At 35.6% G+C, this 19,298-nt stretch overlaps 1 protein-coding gene across 3 annotated transcripts in view; it reads right to left on the bottom strand.

The window, feature by feature from the left end:
- stt3b (STT3 oligosaccharyltransferase complex catalytic subunit B) overlaps window positions 1–19,298 on the bottom strand; it is a 98,141-nt gene that overhangs the window by 32,024 nt on the left and 46,819 nt on the right. For 2 of the 3 annotated variants that reach the window (XR_012391344.1, NM_001328161.1), the window contains 2 exon segments: window positions 18,451–18,516; window positions 11,078–11,177 (listed from right to left, as the gene is read on the bottom strand). Coding sequence is in view for 2 of the 3 variants with exons in the window: in NM_001328161.1 (NP_001315090.1) it covers window positions 11,078–11,177; window positions 18,451–18,516 (166 nt within the window). In the remaining variant the exon portion in view is untranslated. 3 annotated transcript variants of the gene reach the window in all.

The following is a 19,298-nucleotide window of genomic DNA, read 5'->3' on the forward strand; positions in this document are numbered from 1 at the left end:
AGTGACATAAGTCATTTAGTTCACTGCTACAAAAATAATTACTTCAAATAAATGCAGGTCTTGTGAAATTGCATTTATCAAAGGATATTGACCAAGAATACATTTCACTCTACACATCACAGCAGCAGTACAAAATCGATTAAAAAAATGTTCCTCAAGCAGCAAATTAAAATGATTCCTGAATTATCATGTGTCATGAAGAATGAAGTAAATGACTGCAATTCCGTAATTTAGCTTTGCAGTAACGCATTTCTCTTTGAATGCTTTGTATTAGGGCTGCACAATATTGGAAAACTCTGTCATTGTGATACTTTGTATTTCTACGATATGAACACGCCTTTATTTGAAAAAAATTCTTAATTTAAGTTTAATTAAGGTTATTTTTAGAGGAGTGAATCTCAAATAATATATAACAAATACCTTGGATCCATCCTGCCTTGTATCAACGGTTCAGGCAGGTAGTGGTGTATTGGTGTGGGGGAAGTTTCTTGGCACACTTTAGGCCAATTAGTACCAATTGAGCATCGTGTCAAGGTCACACCCTACCTAAATATTGTTGCTGACCATGTCCATCCCTTTATGACCAGTGTACCCATCTTCTGATGGCTACTTCCAGCAGGATAACGCAGCATGTCATAAAGCACAAATCATCTTAGACTGGTTTCTTGAACGTGAAAATCAGTTCATTGTACTCAAATGGCCTCCACAGTCACCAGAACTCAATCCAATAGAGCACCTTTGGGATGTGGTGGAATGGGAGATTTGCATTGTGGATGTGCAGCCGACAAATCTGCAGCAACTGTGTGATGCTATCATGCCAATATGGACCAAAATCTCTAAGGAATATATGTAGTACCTTGTTGAATCTATGCCACAAAGGATTAAGGCAGTTCTGAAGGCAAAAGGGGTGTACCTAATAAAGTGGCTTGTGAACTATTGTGCAGCCCTACTTTGTAGATTTTATTACAGTTTAAATAAATGAACTCTTGCTAAGCATCTGAACTGCAGTGTCACATTTAGGTTAAAATCATTGCAGGTTAAACAAAATGAAAATCCACTTTGCACTCTCCTGGTGCGAATGCTTAAAATTCTGCATCAAGGCACTCTTAATATTGTTAGTTCCTTATGATTAATTGCTGTAGCATTTTCCCCCATTTACAAATTGCTCTGGATAAAAAGCTCAGAGTAAATAAATGAAAAAGGACTCTCTCTAAAACACCACCACAATTTGCAAAGTGTGACTTCAAATGAAAAAGAGCTATTCAATTCACACTCGTTTCATACCAAATTTACATTTGTCCGATGGTAACAGTGGTGCTGTATGTGGGTCTGCCAGTAGCAGAACGAGGTTGTGAAAGCAGACGAGGGGCCTCGGATGTCCCTGAATGCAGTCTAATCTGGGCTCCTGTCCCAACAATGCAAGAGCAGTCAAGTAAAACAGCTAAACAACAGGACAAGACAAAAAAAATCCCCTTCAGAATGGAACGCAGCCATAGTGTGCATGTTGAAGAGCTCATCCTCAAGCCAAAATTACCCTCCAGGGTGAGCTCTTGATGAGATTAAGGGTATAGGAGACCTAAAAACTTCTGCATAGCAAATTAAACGCGTGCAAAGAATCTTGGGAGAAGTGTCCACCACATTATTGGACATCCATTCCAAAGGATGAAGTGTCCAATTTTTAGCACTATTTTACGAGAACAACCCTTCAGTTTGACGGTCTTCATTGTTCTCATTTTTTTAAAGACCCTTGCAGACAGATTTATCTTATTTTAGAATAAACACAGGCTTAGGAAAAGAAAGGTGTATTTTAAGTGAAGTTCATTTATAAACTAATTTCGAGAGGATCCTGTGCTTATGATTGCTTGCAGCCAGTCCCGCATTATTCAATTTATGATTCACCAATTAGATGATTTCTAAGCCACTCTAAATACCCTAAGTTCCATATAACAGCCATCTTTGTTTTCAAGAATCCCCTCTTCCACCCCTACTCCTCCTTTCCTAGATAGGTGGAATGGTGGCCCAGTGGTTAGCACTGTTGCCTCACAGCAAGAACGCCTCTGGTTCTAGTCCTCACCTAGCCAGCCAACGTTTCATTAGCTAAGTGTGAACTCTTGGAGAGGGGAAAAAAAAAAAAAAAAGTTGCTAAGATATTGTGCTAGAATGCCTGTCTCAGATCTTTAAACTGTGTATTAGCCATGTTAGCCATGCTGCAAAACTATGGAACAAAATCAATGCCAAAAGTATTGAAATAAAAAGCTTATCGAAAGGCACTAACTGAAAAAAAAAAAATAATAATGCACTCAATTAACTGCTTGCATTTTATTGACTTGAACTGCCAGTTTGTAATTTTAGGTCCTGAATCTTATCATAGCTGTTTATGTTAGCTGTGAATATGTCCATTCATAAATTAATACTTTATATTCAACTTCCAGATTTTCCTTCCAAAATATTCAGTTCTGTGATCGCATAGTCCACATTCCTCAGATCTCAAGAGGTTATCTTTTACTTGCTCGTAGAGCATCTCCCATTCCAGTATCGCAGGCTCGTCCCCTGCTCAGACCGGTGGGGTTACATGCGGGTAAACAGTCTTTTGACAAATATGATGTTGCACATTATCTCTATTAACCATATATTCCATAGAGGCAGTGCTGGGACTACTTGAAAAATGTAGTGAACTAAGCTATTAGCTACTCTGCTTAAAATGTAGCTTAAATATACTAAAAGCTTCCCTCTAGGAAATGTAGCAAGCTAAGCTAAAAGCCACTTGGCAAAAAGAACTTGGCTACATCCAAGCTATTTTTCATCCTCTTTTTACATCCAAGCTAAACCAGGTGTAACACATTTAAAATACAATAGGAATTTATAGTCAAGCAAAATATTCAGGAATAAGCATTATATTGTGTGTGTGTGTGTGTGTGTGTATACAAATATGTAACTAATAAAAGGCAGAACGGTGGCGCAGTGGATAGCACAATCGCCTTACAGAAGGTTGCTGGTTCGAGTCTCGGCTGGGTCATCATGAGGTAACATTAAAAGAAATGTAATAAGGAAGATAATAAATCATATTGGTATGTTGAGTTAATAAATAATCTTGTTAAAACTTTTATTGAGATTGAATGTTAGTGATTGGACAGGTGTTGGACAGGCCAGATTGGGTAGATTTAGATGGACAAAAGAAAATTAAGACCTGTTAAAAATGTAAGACCTACAACACAATATTTTTGTGAATTTAAGGCCTAAAATTTAACTTGGTTAACTAGGCAAAAAGAAAAAGAAAGCAGAAAAATAAATTAAGGGGCTAATTATATTGACCTAAATAAATATTTAAAAACTGCTTTATGGTAGAAAAATCTAAAACAAATAAGATTTTCTCCAGAAGAATTTTTTATAGAAAACACTGTGAAAATGTCTTTGTTCCATTCAAAATCACTTGGGAAGAACTTCACAGAAGGGATAATAGTTTTGACTTCAACTGTACATAAATTTCCCCCTTTTTGAATCCAATATCATGCCATTTCGTGCCTGTCATTTTGTATTAGCCGAAGCGACAAATACTATACAATACAAAATAAAACGTAGAGAAAATGCTGACATGCCAGTGACGGAGAGCAGTCATTCTGAGAAGGACAAGCGTAAAAGTCTGTCACCTGCACATTAAGTGACTGACAGCTCCGTAAAGTAGACCCCTACCTGAGAGACAGGTGTTGACAGCCTGTCAGAAGAGGGGGCTAAAAGCACACTCTGTGTGAATGTGTGTTCACGAGAGACAGCGATACAGCTGCTTGTGACACACAGACTGTTACAGCTGTCAGCCTTTCAGAAGCTTCAATTAACAGCCAAACTGGACCATCTTCACTTCAAAACAAGATGCTATAACGAGACAATACACACCATGCCTTTCACACACAAAAACACAAGTAACACTTGCTCACTCGTGATAGCACCCAAAAAGAAAATCTCAAAAGAAATGTTAAAAAAAGGACCAAATAAAAGTGTGGAGAAGGGTTTCTTTAACCACCTTTACAGTGGCGTGAAAAAGTATTTGCCCCCTTTTTGATTGTTCTACATTTTTCACGTTTGTCACACTTTAATGTTTCAGATCATCAATCTAACTTAAGTATTAACTTAACTGACTGAAATCCTAACTTAAATAAAGATAAAAAGAAAGACATCATGCAGAAAGGGGGGAAAAATCCAAACATACATAACCCTGTGTGAAGAAGGCCAAAATGTAAATGGCAAAAACATAAAACAGTGGAGAACCTTCCCAGGAGTGTCCAGACAACCTAAATTACCCCAAGAGCACAGTGACATTTCATTAAAGAAGTCCCAAAAGACCCCATAACAACATTCCAAGAACTGCAGGCCCCAGTGCCTCAGTTAAGGTTACTGCATACTGAATCTGAAATTTACGTCTGTATTTTTCGCACGTTAAAAAATGTATTTGACCTCATGTTGTGTGAATCGTATTGACCCACTGCCTCCGAAACTTTCGTCTATCATAAAAATTTTTTAACCAGATTCTGGTTTCCTTTTTTTGCATTCGAAAAAAGCGCTTTGGGAAATGTTTTACAGAGCATAAAATAAAGATGGAATGTGGTGGACTGTTGAGAACTCCTATTTGCTGGATTCAGTGACTGACGCACCTACTACAGTTTAGTGTGTGTCCATAAATTTGACAACTGCTCATAGACCTAATAAAGCATGGTCTGCTTTCAGTTCGTTTCTTCGACTTGTCGATGCAGCCACCATCTATTAAAATGTCTACAGGTACTGCTAGTCTCTGTTCAGGATTTGTTTACGTATGCGAATGTGTGAAGTATGAGCAATATCAAAATTCCACATATTTATATTTCGGGATAATCTAGCGCAGTTCTTTCTTTTCTCTTTATGCAGTATTGGATGAACACAATATGTAGCATATTTCTCTTTTTCTTCTTTGGAGAAGAGAGGAGAACGAAGCATCACTGCTTAAACTGAATCTGAAATCTTTCGCGTTTTTTCGTAACGGATTAATACACATCGGACTTAGTGTGCAAGGTTTGTTTACATGACAAAAAAAATGCAAATGAAAATTTCGGACTTTAGTGTGCAAAGACCTTTAAGGTGAGCGTTCATGACTCCACAATTAGAGAGAGACTGGGCCCAACCAGTTATTAGGTTTAGGGGGGGAAACATTTTTTTACCACACAGGGCTATGAAGTTTTTGTATTTTGTTATTCCATCATAATAAAAATCTTCATTTTTAAAGTGCATGAGGTGCCGCAGTGAGTAGCGCTATTATCTCACAACAAGAAGGTCGGTGGTTCGAAAAATGGCTAGGTCAGTTGGCATTTGTGTGTGGAGTTTGATGTTCTCCATGTTCATGTTGGTTTCCTCTGGTTTCCCCCACAAGTCCAAAGACATGCACTATAGGTGAATTGGGTAAGCTAAATTGTCCGTAGTGCATGTGTGAGAATGTGAATGTATGGATGTTTCCCAGTAATGGGTTGCAGCTGGAAGGGCATCCACTGCATAAAACAAATGCTGGATAAGTTGGGGGTTCATTCCACTGTGGCGGCTCCTGATTAATAAATAAGCCGAAAAGAAAATGAATAAATGAATGAATAAAACTGCGTGTTTACTTCTGTCACCTTTGACTTAAATTTAATTTGTTTGATGATCTGAAATATTAAAGTGACAAAAAAGAAAAAAAAAAGAAAAAAAAAAAGAGATCAGTAAGGTGCAAATACTTTCACACCAATTGTATCCAAAGTTTCGACTCACAAAATGGTCTTTTTGATGATCTAGAATTCTGTTGACACCTGCCGTTAAGATTAAGATTATCGGTTGGATTAGAAGAAGCCAACAGACACATTCCTGTTTACACCTCAATTTAATCAATCTCTTTTGTCTTTACTTTGAGGAGGGGGAGTTATGAACAAGAATCCCATCTGACTGGAGTGTTTTAATTACATGCGCAATAATGTTTAGAAATAAGGTCAGTAGGAAAAGAGGAAAGACTTTTGCAGCTGTTTGAATAGTTTTGACCAAATGCGCATCAGTATAATTAAAGCAATTCAGTCATACGCATTTTTAAATTACCTCTGGAAGTGGTCCAAAGTGGGCTATTTGTAAACAATTCAGCCCCTATTCACACCAGTATTTAGTGTCATCACCTTGCAATCAGATTGAGAAAAATACATCTTAATTACAGCTGTAAACAAGGCCAAGGTCTGGTGCTTACCACAAATTAAAAAAAAAAAAAAAAAAAAAAAAAAACTACCTGAATTTAGAAATGAAAACCTGAACAGACATTTACCTTTTTGCATTAGCACTTTAATAGAGAATTACTTGGACTTAATCCTCTTCATCCCTAATGTGACATAAGGCCCACACTGTGAACCCAGGGATAAAATCTCATTTCTGTTGTTTCTGTGCATTACACAACAGTAATGATGGAGCACGCCAGGACTGGAGCTGTTCTATTGTTCCTCTTTTGATACTTTTGTGGGTTTTGTGTTATTAGCATGAGTGATAGAAAGACATCTTACAAATCTGAGGCAAACAATCAGAGGAGGGAATATTGTGACAGCTCACAATCTCTCTGGATCTCTTCAAAGTGTTACAAAAACTTCAGAAGCCGTCCAACTTGTCAGAATAGTTCCTGTAATGTGCAATACTTCCTTGTAGTGTAGTGTAGTGTAGTGTAGTGAACCTCCTGCTTAGAAGTTTATGGCGTTTGGTTTGAAGCACTATTTACCTTGTACAGCGACTATTGATACCTAGTATTTGTATGCCCTTCTTGTTGACTTTATCACAAATGCAGAGGTTATTTTGAATAGTATTCAAACACTAATGTGGTTGAATTTGTTTCAATAACTTATGTCTAGTCAAGTCGTTTTTTAAACATTATGGTATGGCATAATGGACTGCACTAGCAAGACAGAATTTAAAATATACTGTACATTTGGTTGAAGCAATATTTTTACAGCCATACACTACCTGACAACAGTCTTGTGGCCTATCAAAGTTTTAGGAACAAATAATAACTTAACGTTTAGTTGATCATTTGTTATAAGAACTGGCTTATATGAAAGGCAAAGGGATCTAGATTATGCTCATTTTACCAAAATAAAATATTATCATGCCTTGATTTTTAAGTATTTAATTAGGACAGTAAAGTCTGACTTTGCTTGGACAAAAGTCCTGCCACTTCACAGAAATAATGTACAATATAGAATATAAAGTCATGGTGCAGTGGAAAAATAATGAATATTGTGTATGACTCCCATGAGCTTGGAGAACTGCATCCATACATCTCTGCAATGACTTAAATAACTCATTAATAAAGTCATCTAGAATGGCAAAGAAAACGTTCTTGCAGCGCTATCAGAGTTCATCAACATTCTTTTGATTCTTCTTTAACGCCACCTCCATCTTACCCCAGACATGCTCAATAATCTTCATGTTTGGTGACTGGGCTGGCCAATCCTGGAGCACTTTTACCTTCTTTGCTTAAGGAGCATAAGGAGCGCTATCCTGCTGAAGAATTTCCATATTTATGAATAACCACATTTCTCCTGTGGTTTGTAATGCAATGGGCAGTACAAATGTCTTGATACCTCACGCTGTTGACATTGCCATCCACTCTGCAGATCTCTCGCAAGCCCCCATACTGAATGCATCTCCAAACCATGATTTTTCCCTCACCAAAATTGACTGATTTTTGTAAAAATCTGGGCACCATACAGGTTCCAATAGGTCTGCGGTATTTGTGATGATTGGGGTGCAGTTCAACAGATTCATCAGAAAAACTACCTTCTGACACTTTTTCCAAATGGATCAACTAGAAGTCAAGTTATTATTTGTTGTTTTTCTGTTGTCGACAAGACTTTTATCAGGTAGTGTATATCATTTGCCATGGTTCATACACTTTACAACTACAAATTTTATGACTTAAGTAACTTTATGACCTAATATTTTATGTAATGTCTACATATATCTGATAAAGAATAAGAAAAACAATGCACATTCAAATATATTACAGCATATTAAAACACGCAACAATCTATTTTGTTTAAATGTATTTTTATATCTATGTAAAATTGTTTAGATTATGCTCACACAGCACTATTAATGTTTTATCCAAGGACAGAAAAGAAGCAAAGAGAACTAACCTACATTTAAGTACACCGATATTTGTTAAACCAATTTCAATGACTTTTTCAAAAACCCAAGACTTCACCAGGTTTTCCATGACCGAATGAACCCTACTTTAATGCTATCTCTTTTGCATTCATATATAAACTGCATAAGTTTATTTATTGAAAGATCTATATATTGATATACAGCAGGGAAAATAAGCAGAGCACGTTACCATTTTTCACAGAAAAAGTATTTCTAAAGGTGAACTTTTCCATGGATGTTGGTAACAACCAAAGGAATCCATATACTGTATGTAAAGAAAATGAATCTAATAACTTTACAAATTAAGCTATATGTAATAAAATGAAAAAGTATTAAACACATGAAGAAAGGGAGGTGTGGAAAGGCAGAGAAAGCCCAGACAGCAGAGAAATCTCAGTAGTTCTTCAGCAACCCTCTGCACTTCGTCATTGTAAATTAATATTAGCTGATTCAGTCCAACATCTACATTACAAATATGCCAGGATGACACCAGAAAAGCCCTTTATATAAAAGTATTAAATACATTCCAGTCGTTCTTTAGATATATTAATCCCAGGAAAAAAAAAAAACATGACGTGTTTATACATATTTTTCCCGCTGTATATATTGAAAGATTATACATGCAGCCACCTTAAGACTGACAAATGAGACTGAGTAAAACACTGGGTGAAAACATAAATATTTCTTCCTTGTCTACTTCTGGGGTCCGTTCTTCATACGTGGATAACTCAGTTAGCTGGATTTGGATATTGACGATTTGACACGATCCAGGATCGTTTCGTTCTTCAAAGCTGATCCGAGAGCTGTTGTCATAGCAACAGTTCTGCTAGGTCAAACCTGATCGGGAGCAGGTTCAATTCATATAAACAGGATTAGATCGGCTTAGTTCAAGAAAAGATAATACAGATGGTATGATCCCAATTCTGATATTTTCTTACAGTAGTAGTTATACACTTGGGAAAATGGTTCATTTTTTTAACTATATATATATATAAAGTTATAGTTATTAATAAAATAAATTAAGTTATACATATTAATAAAACGTATGCAATCTGCTCCCTCGAAATGAAAGTACAAAGACTGCCACCTGCTGGTGCAAAGAGAAAACTTATTGATATGAACTTTTTAGATCGCTTAAGTACAAATTGTGTATAATAGAAATGCACAATTATGTGACTTTTTTTAATAGCAATAATACATTTATGCAGTCATAAACATGTTTTGACAATTAATATGCCAGTGATGATGCTTCACAAAAGTTGCAGGCGCCTTTACCAATATGAAAATGCTTTTGTAAACAACCAGTTATTCTTTACACCGATTAAAAAAACGGCTACTATAATAAAGAAAATCTTTTCTAAATGTAGAACTAAATACATTGATTTGGATTGAAATACATGATGAATACTCTTGACACATGAAAGTGTAAAGCCTGCAGCTCACAACAAATGTGGAAGGTTATTGCGTGTCATATTTAACAAGCCGTTTACAGCTAATTTGATGTAATTTTGCTCACATGGATAATTGAATATTAATCAGATGATGTCATTACGCTGCTGTGCCATCAGCCAATCGTTGCATTCCTGATCATGATTTCGAGGATCGATAGATCTGTCCTTCACAACACACGCAGCGATCTCGGATCAGTTTATCCAGACTTTCTAATCTGATTCGCGAACTTGTTTGAAGAACCAAATTAGCGAGAGATCAGTTATCAAGATTAAAAGATCCAGCATCTGCCAAATAATCTTAGATCATTTAAGCGAGGTACGAAGAACGGACCCCTGATCCAATAAACTAATGTGCACCTTTATACCAGATGTAAACAGGATTAAATTGACTAGCCAGTCAGCTTCCAGTTAGCTTTTGCCTTTTTGTGAGTATTAAACAAAAAGGTCATCTTGGTGTCTAAAGTTACCAAAGCAGATGTCACAGTAGGAGGACACAAGAAACGCAATAACCAGATCCCACCGGTTTTACACCATCCTCCATCCATCTTTGAACATGACTGCTGTTCTTTGTCCAAGCTCCAGCCCCATAAACTGAGAGCAGTGCTACTTAATCTAATCACTATGATCTATTAGAAGAGGTGGCAGTGATACTCTCCGTGTGGAGTCGGGCCATAGCAAATGTGTAGTGGGACCTGCGGCAAGCACAAAATTTTCCAGAATGGAGACGAACGGAGCTAATACCGAGCATCCATCAGTAACGCATTTTGTAGCAGCAGCAGGGAGGGGCTACTAAAGATTTAAACTAAATTAGCCAAGCAGCACAAGGCCGCATTCGTTTATAAGAGAGGTTTCTTAGAATCTCCAAGAAAAACACTGCGCTTTTAATTATTCATCCCCCTAAAAGAATGATGTAACCCATCAGATTTCAGATGAATAAAAGGCTTCAAAAAACGAATAAAAAAGCAGCTCTTTGCTCTGCAAGCAAAAGTATTAGTGTCTTTCTCGCTTTGCAGAAAGCTTATTCGAAGGTCCTAATTGACATGTTGTTTTGGCGTTTAAGAATGCGGGTATGGATTCAAAGGCTTTTTTCCACGACATGAAGATCCATGTATTCTCAGATCAGTGCTGCTTATGGGATTGGTTGTGAAAGGCAAGAGTGAAGTGGGTGGAAAAAAAAGTGTCATTAAACATTAATGTCAACTAAACGTTGCTGTCAATGTGAAGAGGGACTCGTGACTCATCAAGCACTTGTAGAACACGGCTGCGCAAAACTTTGTGTGTCCAAATCAAAAAGCAAATAGGAAAATAAAACTGGTTCACGCTTCATTATTATATGGGAGAACAAGCACTATGTGGCGTGATTGTGTGGGCGGGGATGTGTGTGTGTGTGTGTGTGTGTATTTCGTACAAGAAGCAGAAACGCTCACACAAACATACACACGACACAGGTGACTCACCAATGTATAGCCTCCTGCTGTAGCGCTGCATAAGGAGCAGCACGAAAACATGGAGAGGAATAAGGTTGATGATGAAGACGTATCCTCCCCATGCAGACACCTGCAACACAAAACATGTCACACACATCAAACTATAGCAATGTTTGACCTCATCATACTGCATGAGGTTTTTCATTCTACGCAACAGTCTTTAATGTAATTTAAAGGTTGGCATGAAGTAGTCGCTTTAAGTTAAATTCAATTCATCTTTATTTCTAATCACACTGAAACTGTCAGTCCTGTTTTCAGAGTTGAAGTTCAGTTTAGTTCAGTGTGGTTTAATTTCACTGCTGAAACACTGAAGAGCAAATCCACTGATGTGCAGCTCCACAAGTCCCAGACCAAGCAAGCCTGTGGAGACATTGGCGAGGAACAAACTTCACCAATTGATGAAAATGAAAGAAGAAAAAAAAAAACATTTTATAGGAAACCAGGCTCACTTGGGCATGATCATTTCTCCTATGGCCAAACTTCTTGTGCAGAGGTGCAGTCTAGGCGCCAGAGGCTAGATAACACTGAACACTATAAAAACTAATACCAATGTATAAGTAATTTAAGACCACCAAACCCACAATGAAACTATAGAAGCATCTCTTTCTCTATTTTTCGGGAGGTTGCTACAGATTTTAACTTGCCTTTTCGATATTTTCTTTGGCGTCAAGCAGTCAATTCTTAGCCACATATTTTAATTAATACATTAAAACAAGGCAAATAAAGTTGAATTCACACGCTTTGGGCCCTATCATGCACTAGGCGATATAAAGCGCAAGACGTAAATGGCGTGATTTTCCTGTTCTTTTCAGACCAGTGCAACTTTTATTTTCACATTCTGAAACACATTGCTTAAATAGAAAATAACATTTGTGCCACTTTGTGGACTTGTGGGTGTACTGGTCTAAAAAAAAAAAAAAAAAAAAAAAAAAAAAGTTGGCCAGGTTGCATTCTTGGCACATTAGTTATATCTATGTTATGTTAGTTATATCTATGTAGGTCCAAACACGTACACATTGCTTAATACACACAGAATGTACAGCAATACACAAATATATTTACATATAAAAACAATTAAGTAATAAAATGTTACAAAAATATTTTTTTTCTACAATTTCTTTTGTTTTTTTTCAAACTACCTCCATGGCTTGTTGTTTTTTTCAGTTTATTCATGACAATATGCATTTGTATGTTTTTTATTAGTATTATTTATTATATGCTTATTTATATTTGTTTTAATATAGTCAAGTTTAGATTTGTCCACCAGTCGGGTTTTGGAGATGTATGCGTCACTATATATGGGGCATAAGAATAGTAGAATAGTGTTTGGATATAACTTGCTATTATTGTTCATTTATCCTTTATTTGGAAATTAGAACTGAATTTAGAAATAGTTGTGAAACAAATCTTAGCGGTTAAAAAAAATTAGATATGAAGGCTAATGGATGTTTTCAGTGGAGTGCATACAACAGTTTCCTCATCCACGAAAGTAAAGGAGTAAAGAGTAAAAAAAGTAAAGAGACTGAATGAAGGCTTGTTCTTTATCCTCGCGCTACAGATGGTTTCTTGCTAGTGAAGTGTTGAGTTTTTCCACTTACAAGGACCGAAATATAAATAACCAATGCACCATGTCGTGACGCAATTGACTCTTAAATGGAATGGGAGATGAGATTCTGGTTGGTTTAATACGCGTTTTACTTAAAACACACCCATAACTCATTAAGAGCATAAGCACAACCCTATTAGTCCAACCATATTTTTCCATCCTTAAAATAGCAAAATTGGATTCGGAGACACCCTTAATACTTTCACATGCGATTTAGACTTTGCGCCTAGACCGTTAAAATAGAGCTCTTTGTATTAAACATACCTTTCCTTTAAAAACAAATGTCATTTAAAATCTTATTGTTATGCTGAGGATGAGGCGGAGGGATTCATTAGTATAAAAAAACTGTACTTGTGTTATGCATTTCATAGGAACACAACTAGCATTGCCTACTTTTCATGTCAGACACTGCATTTTGCAGATATTTACATTTTTACCTCGCAAATCGAATAGCAGCCTTCACTCGGTCTTCATCTAGAAGGTTTTTAATGTAAGAAATTCCATTACTTTCAAAACCATCATGTTGTCGATGCTCCAGTGTGGGCTGAGTGAAATCTTCTTTGATTGGATATTAATAATCTGTTTTATGAATGAATAAAGAGAACACTGCTACCAATGCCACTTGCAAAAAGAGAGAAATATTTCTATTCCAAGCTCTTGAAAGCCGCAGGACAGGGTGCATGAGTATCTCTTTGTCACTTCAACAAACAGAACAGAGCACACTTTTTATGCTTCCATATATAATAGATTCCTTCCAAAAAATGTATTGAATTCAATACTTTGACTTAAAATGCCTCATCTAAATCTTCTTTATAAAAAGCCTTAAAGCAGAGATGCCCAAACTAGGGCTTGTGGGTCAATGTCGGCCCATGGTAACCTATGATTTGGTCCGCCATCCCACAATGGTTTAGAGATTGTTATTTCAAATTTAAATGTAACCTTATTTGCCTTAACCTCATTTATTGTTAAGCTAAAAAAGCTATCTGAAATTAAATGTTTCAAATTAAATGGTATAAATTAATCAGATAAATAGATTTTTGGATAAACTATTTCTTTAAAATACCAACAGCCAACCTGTTAAAATCTGCATATTCATGCATATTTTTCATTTCATTGTAGTCCTAGTTTAAGGTTAGTAGGGCTGCACAATATTGAAAAAAATCTAACATAGCAGGTATTTTCCTCTGCGATTATAAATTGCGATATGAATATAATGTCACCAGATGGCTTAAATAGCATTTGAAAAGTCATTAATTTAGCTTATGGGCCAAACGTCACTAACGTCACTAACATATAATTTTATATACATTAAATTTATTATATGCGTATAATTAAACTACAGACATAAAAAAAAAAAAGATTTTGTGAAACAAACAGCACCTTATGGTTTTCAGGGGAGTCTAACAGTGTTCAGGTAGAGATAGTGAATAATTAAATGTACAATAACACTGCATTACTCTTTATTAAAATTACAATGGTACGATTTATTGTGCATCTAATGATTTAAACACTATAAAAATGCTCACACAGTCACAGGCCTTAATAGCAAATACAAGTTACGACCTTTCACTCTATTGTGGTTCAGTTCTGCACACTCAAAAAAAAAAAAAAAAAGACTACTGCTGCTTGATCAAAGTACATGTTTAAAATGAGCCCAAACAAAATTCCTGTTATTTCTTTGACCAGTTTATTTGTTTTATGTTCAGTCCCTTTAAATTAGTAAACCACTAAGTTAACTTAAGCGTTTTGCGTTGGGACAACACTAAGGAATAGTGTTGGTCCAACTACCTGATTTGGGGATTTGTAGTTTCCAGCATGCTTTGTGTGGGATTGAATTAAGAGAGGGAAATGTTTACAATACAAGTAATCTTAGGTGTTTAAACTTTATAGAAAGAGTTTAATTTTCACTATAGTTTGAAGATTTCGAACTTCTTTATGTAATGGTTTGCGTTTTGGATTACCACCTTACAGAAGCAAGCATGCATTGGGTGTTGGCAGCTTAATTAATAAAAATGCAGTTTGTTGCTTTGCTCAGTGAGCAATACTGTCCTTAAATTAGTTTTGAGATTATTCCCAATCAACTGTATATGTAACTCATGAAATATGCTAAAAACGTCTCTTTTAGTTAATTTAGGATAACTTCAAATGAAACTAATAGACTTCAAAATGTACAATACAGAGGCTGTTACTTAATTCCAAGAACGGATTCGCGTTCTTGTGGAAAGCGGTCTTTCCAAGTCATCTTGGGAGAACCAACTCATGAGACCACGAGAACAGAAAACATGTCCTGTGAGAAATGTGATGCTGCATTTTTCCCTGGGTCTTCCTGATGGTCGCATGACCTTCACATTTTTAATGGTAAATTTAAACGTTACAGCATTCATACGATTTATTGTTTTTTCCTTTTTCACAACATATACTATGCATAAAAACCTTACAAATATACTCACAATACAAATAAAACAAATTTTAATGTGAATTTCAGAAGATGTGTTTGTGTCTTTGAGGTTTTCATGGTAATGTTTACTTTCACCATTTCATTTAGAGAAACTCCTAAAATAAATAAGTATCTCTGAACATTAAAAATAAAATTTTGTAAAATACTGTGCTTCCCCCCCTCTTTCATTTAGCCACAATGACTTCTGGGACTTCTCGAGTGCGTTTTACGCTCAAGTCTGCAACAATGTGTCCTCAATATCAAGAACACATCTGAGAACTCACACATCCTCCCTTCTTGCGGTTTTGAGTTTTGGAACTGAACTTTGGCAGTTGATGATGACGACGTTACACGAGTACAAAATAATGCTGAAGTATGCAAATTGAGAAACAGCCATAATAAACATACATGATATTATCAGTCCTTTGAGTTCAAGTTAAATAAAAATAGAAATGTATTAACCTTAACTGTCATTTGATAAAATCATGTTGGACCAACTCAATTGCAGTTAATTGTGTAAATAGTTTTTTTTAGTTGGCGCTAAACAAATATATTGCACAGAAATCCTGCCCTCAGTTAAATTGAGTTCATCCAATGAGTTTTTTTTTTTTTGGCTGCACTGACTCCACAAATCTTATTGTGTTTGGACCTGTGGTTCCTGGTATAATGAACAATAAATAAGCTGTAACGCACACATTGCAATGCGGAAACAATATATTGTGTTTACCTGAAATAAAAAATAAAAATAAAAAAAGAATAAATTTATGCAAGCTGAATCTAATTTATTTCTGGCAGTTGCCAAGTAAATATTTAATATATGCAACTGCATACCTACATTTATTTAAGCAAAATATTCATATTCATTTTATGGCAGTAGTTAAAGGAAAATATAGTGGGCAAAAGATACATACCACCAGAAATATACCACCTTTTTGAATAACACTTTACTAAAAGTAAAGAAACGTAATGTGTCGTGACCAAGTTGTATCATATCGCCCCAGTCCCTGCTGACTCTCACTTCTATTACACACCACATTTACGAGAAAACTCCATTAGTACACTCAGCCTTTGGAACCTCTGCACTTTTCTAGGTCACTTAGGATGTCCCGTTCAAGAGAGCCTCTCTTAAGTTGCCCCCCCCAGTTACGCGTCAGACTGTACCGGACTCCAAGGTCTCGATGGAGCAGATGGCTCAGACTGCACTGGTATCATTTATGTTTATAAACACATTTGGAAAGCCAGAGACTATTGGGGGCTGGGCAGGGCTGTAGACCTCCATTATTAATGAGCGCTGCCATCCTCCAGGGGAAGAGTCTCAAGTTTCAGAAATGGCTGATATTCATAACCGACTGGCGCTCTGCCCCCACCAGGGTGGCATGATGGATGGCGCTGGTTGCTTATTCATTTATTTTACATATCACATTAATGGGTTGAAAAAGAGCAAGGGCGATGTGCGAGCAGCCCCAGAACACCCAACGCCACGGACGGGAATCATACGAATTTAATGTTTCCGGTTCAGATCGCAATTCCACTTTAACGATTACGGTTCCTTGACTTTGGATAATTTAACCATTCTATAGCAATTATGCCGTTTTACGTCTCATGAACATTACATTAAAAGCGAGTTCATGATTCAGCTGATAAGAGCAAGTAATGACTTGCGGTTCAGTGAGTGAATAAAATAATAATTCCCCAAGAGCACCAACTGAATCAGATAATGTGCTGATGAGATTGATGAGTTTTGCATGTGACTCAATTGAGTCGTTATGACTGATTTAGCTAAAAGAATCATCATTTATCAGCTGGAATAACACTGGTAACATTTTACGCTAACAATTGTAAGTTTGAGGTCAGTTTTATCATGTGGTCAGTTTGTTTTTTTACATCAAAAGTTTGAGGTCAGTTTTTTTATTTATCTTATACATTGTTTAGGAATGCAACAAAAGCAACAAAAAAAGACATTTAAAAATTATAAATTTAGATTGCAAACACTGCCAAACAAGTTATTAAATTATTATTATTCAAAACATTACAAGCAAAATCATTTTCAACATCGATATCAAGCAATTTTCACAGGCTCATAGCCAGGGGTGTTGGTTGGGTGTTTTAAACCCCCCTGCAGTCAAAGGTCCATAATTTGTCCCATACATAAGCTCATTGGTCCTATTTTAACTGCTGTGCCATTATAAATTGTGAAAATAAACAATGGAAGAAGGCTTTAAGACCAAGCGGAATGCACTGTTGGCTGTAGCTTTGGTGTGACTTTAGCTAATAAGTTTTGGCCAATGCAAACAATTATTTTTGATGTGTCCAACATCCAGCAGCTAGAAAACAAACTTATCTAACACAAGTTCATCTTTCACCAAGAGAAAACATTTTACAAGTAAAATTTTTTCTTGAACCTTATTCTTGAAATGAAAATAAAAGACCAATAAAAAGGTGTGAAGCAACAAAGTATATATATATATATATATATATATATATATATATATATATATATATATATATATATATATATATATATATATATATATATATATATATATATATATATATATATATATATATATAAATTCAATGCATAATTTCTGTGAAGCAATCAATTTGTGGTAGCTTGCTATGTTTATTTGACAGAAGAAAAATTATAAACAGCCTATTCCAGTTTAAAAGGATACAGTCAGTGTTTTTGTTTTGTAATCTACATTTGTAATTTAAGTTAAAAATATCTAGAGCGGGACTATTTTTTATTCCATGTAGTTTATTATTTTTTTTCTATGCTGTTGGAAACTGCAGGTGTGTAAAGATGTTCTGTTTGCTGTTATTCAGGGCAAAATTGTTTTAAATGCAATATTTAATGTTTGTCACAAAACAGACACTTCAGATGTATATTTTTATTAAATAATAATTTAAAATAATTTTTTAGCAAAACCTTAGACAGCAGTATTTAAATCTCATAATTAAACAGAAAATGAGGCAAAAATAACCACCCCTTTCACCAAGCTGGCTAGGTGCCTGGTTCAATTAATAATTAATGTTGACTTTTAAATCCTCATATTAAAATAATTTTTTAAAGATCATTTAAGACTGAAGAAATGACTGGGGAAAAAACTCTTTACACTTAATATAATCTTTTTATTCATTAAACCAATTGAGCCTTAAAAATATTAGCACTGAACAGCAACTAACTATATGCATTGGAATGAAATGTCATTATGCAAGTACTTTAGTATGATATTACAACAAGCCGTTAATGAAAATAAACTTCACAAAAACCAAATCAATTAAATTCAATAAACTTACCATGTAAAAGTAGGAGAGGCAGCAGCCGATGGCCCAGAAGACGGAGCCAGTTTTCACTGATTTCACCTGTGTGGAGAGGAGAGGACACACTTAAGCTAATTCTGCTAATCCCAAACACAGGCTCTGATAGCATCACCTCAAACAAAGTCAAGTCAAAAACCGCTATGAGATAAGAAAGAGACCAAAGAAATTCAATGTTTAAGACACGCTTGACAGCAAAGTCCTTGCCATCTCAGCTGACAGTGAGCTCTAGAGAGATGGGATGGGCTAAAAATCACACCGCCAAAAAAGACAAAGTATGCTGCCACTGCATTCGTTCCAGCTGTCTTGCCGTATAGCTGAAAAAAAAATGTGATGAATGTCTGTCAAGGTTATTTCATCATTTCTACTGTGTGGCACAGTGTAAGAATTTCTGAAATGGATTTTCAGCCATTTTAGAATGGGCAACATAAACATCAAAAAAGGTATCTGTATGACTCATGTGCTGAATTCTGAAGTCATAATAACAGTTAACTTATGAACCTCAGTAGAAGTAATAAAAAAAAAAACAGAGGCTGAAAACTAGAACATTCAGCTTCAACAAAAAGATTCAGAAAGACAGACTCAAAAGAACAGAATTATCCAGATTCATGATATGTTTCAGAGCAAAATTAAATGGCTAGATGAGAAAAAAACATAACAAATTTAGATTTTACTCAAACGAATGATTATCCAGATTAATGAAAAGAATGAGATGAAATGAATAAGACTGATTCTGTGAACTAAACCAAGTAATTATCTGAAAAGGTATTTTTTTTAAAAACCTGATTCATAGATTTATGCAAATCCAAGTTTCTGGTGAGTCAGGG

This window comes from Danio rerio, chromosome 16 (genome assembly GCF_049306965.1).
Source record: "Danio rerio strain Tuebingen ecotype United States chromosome 16, GRCz12tu, whole genome shotgun sequence".
NCBI lineage: Eukaryota > Metazoa > Chordata > Actinopteri > Cypriniformes > Danionidae > Danio > Danio rerio.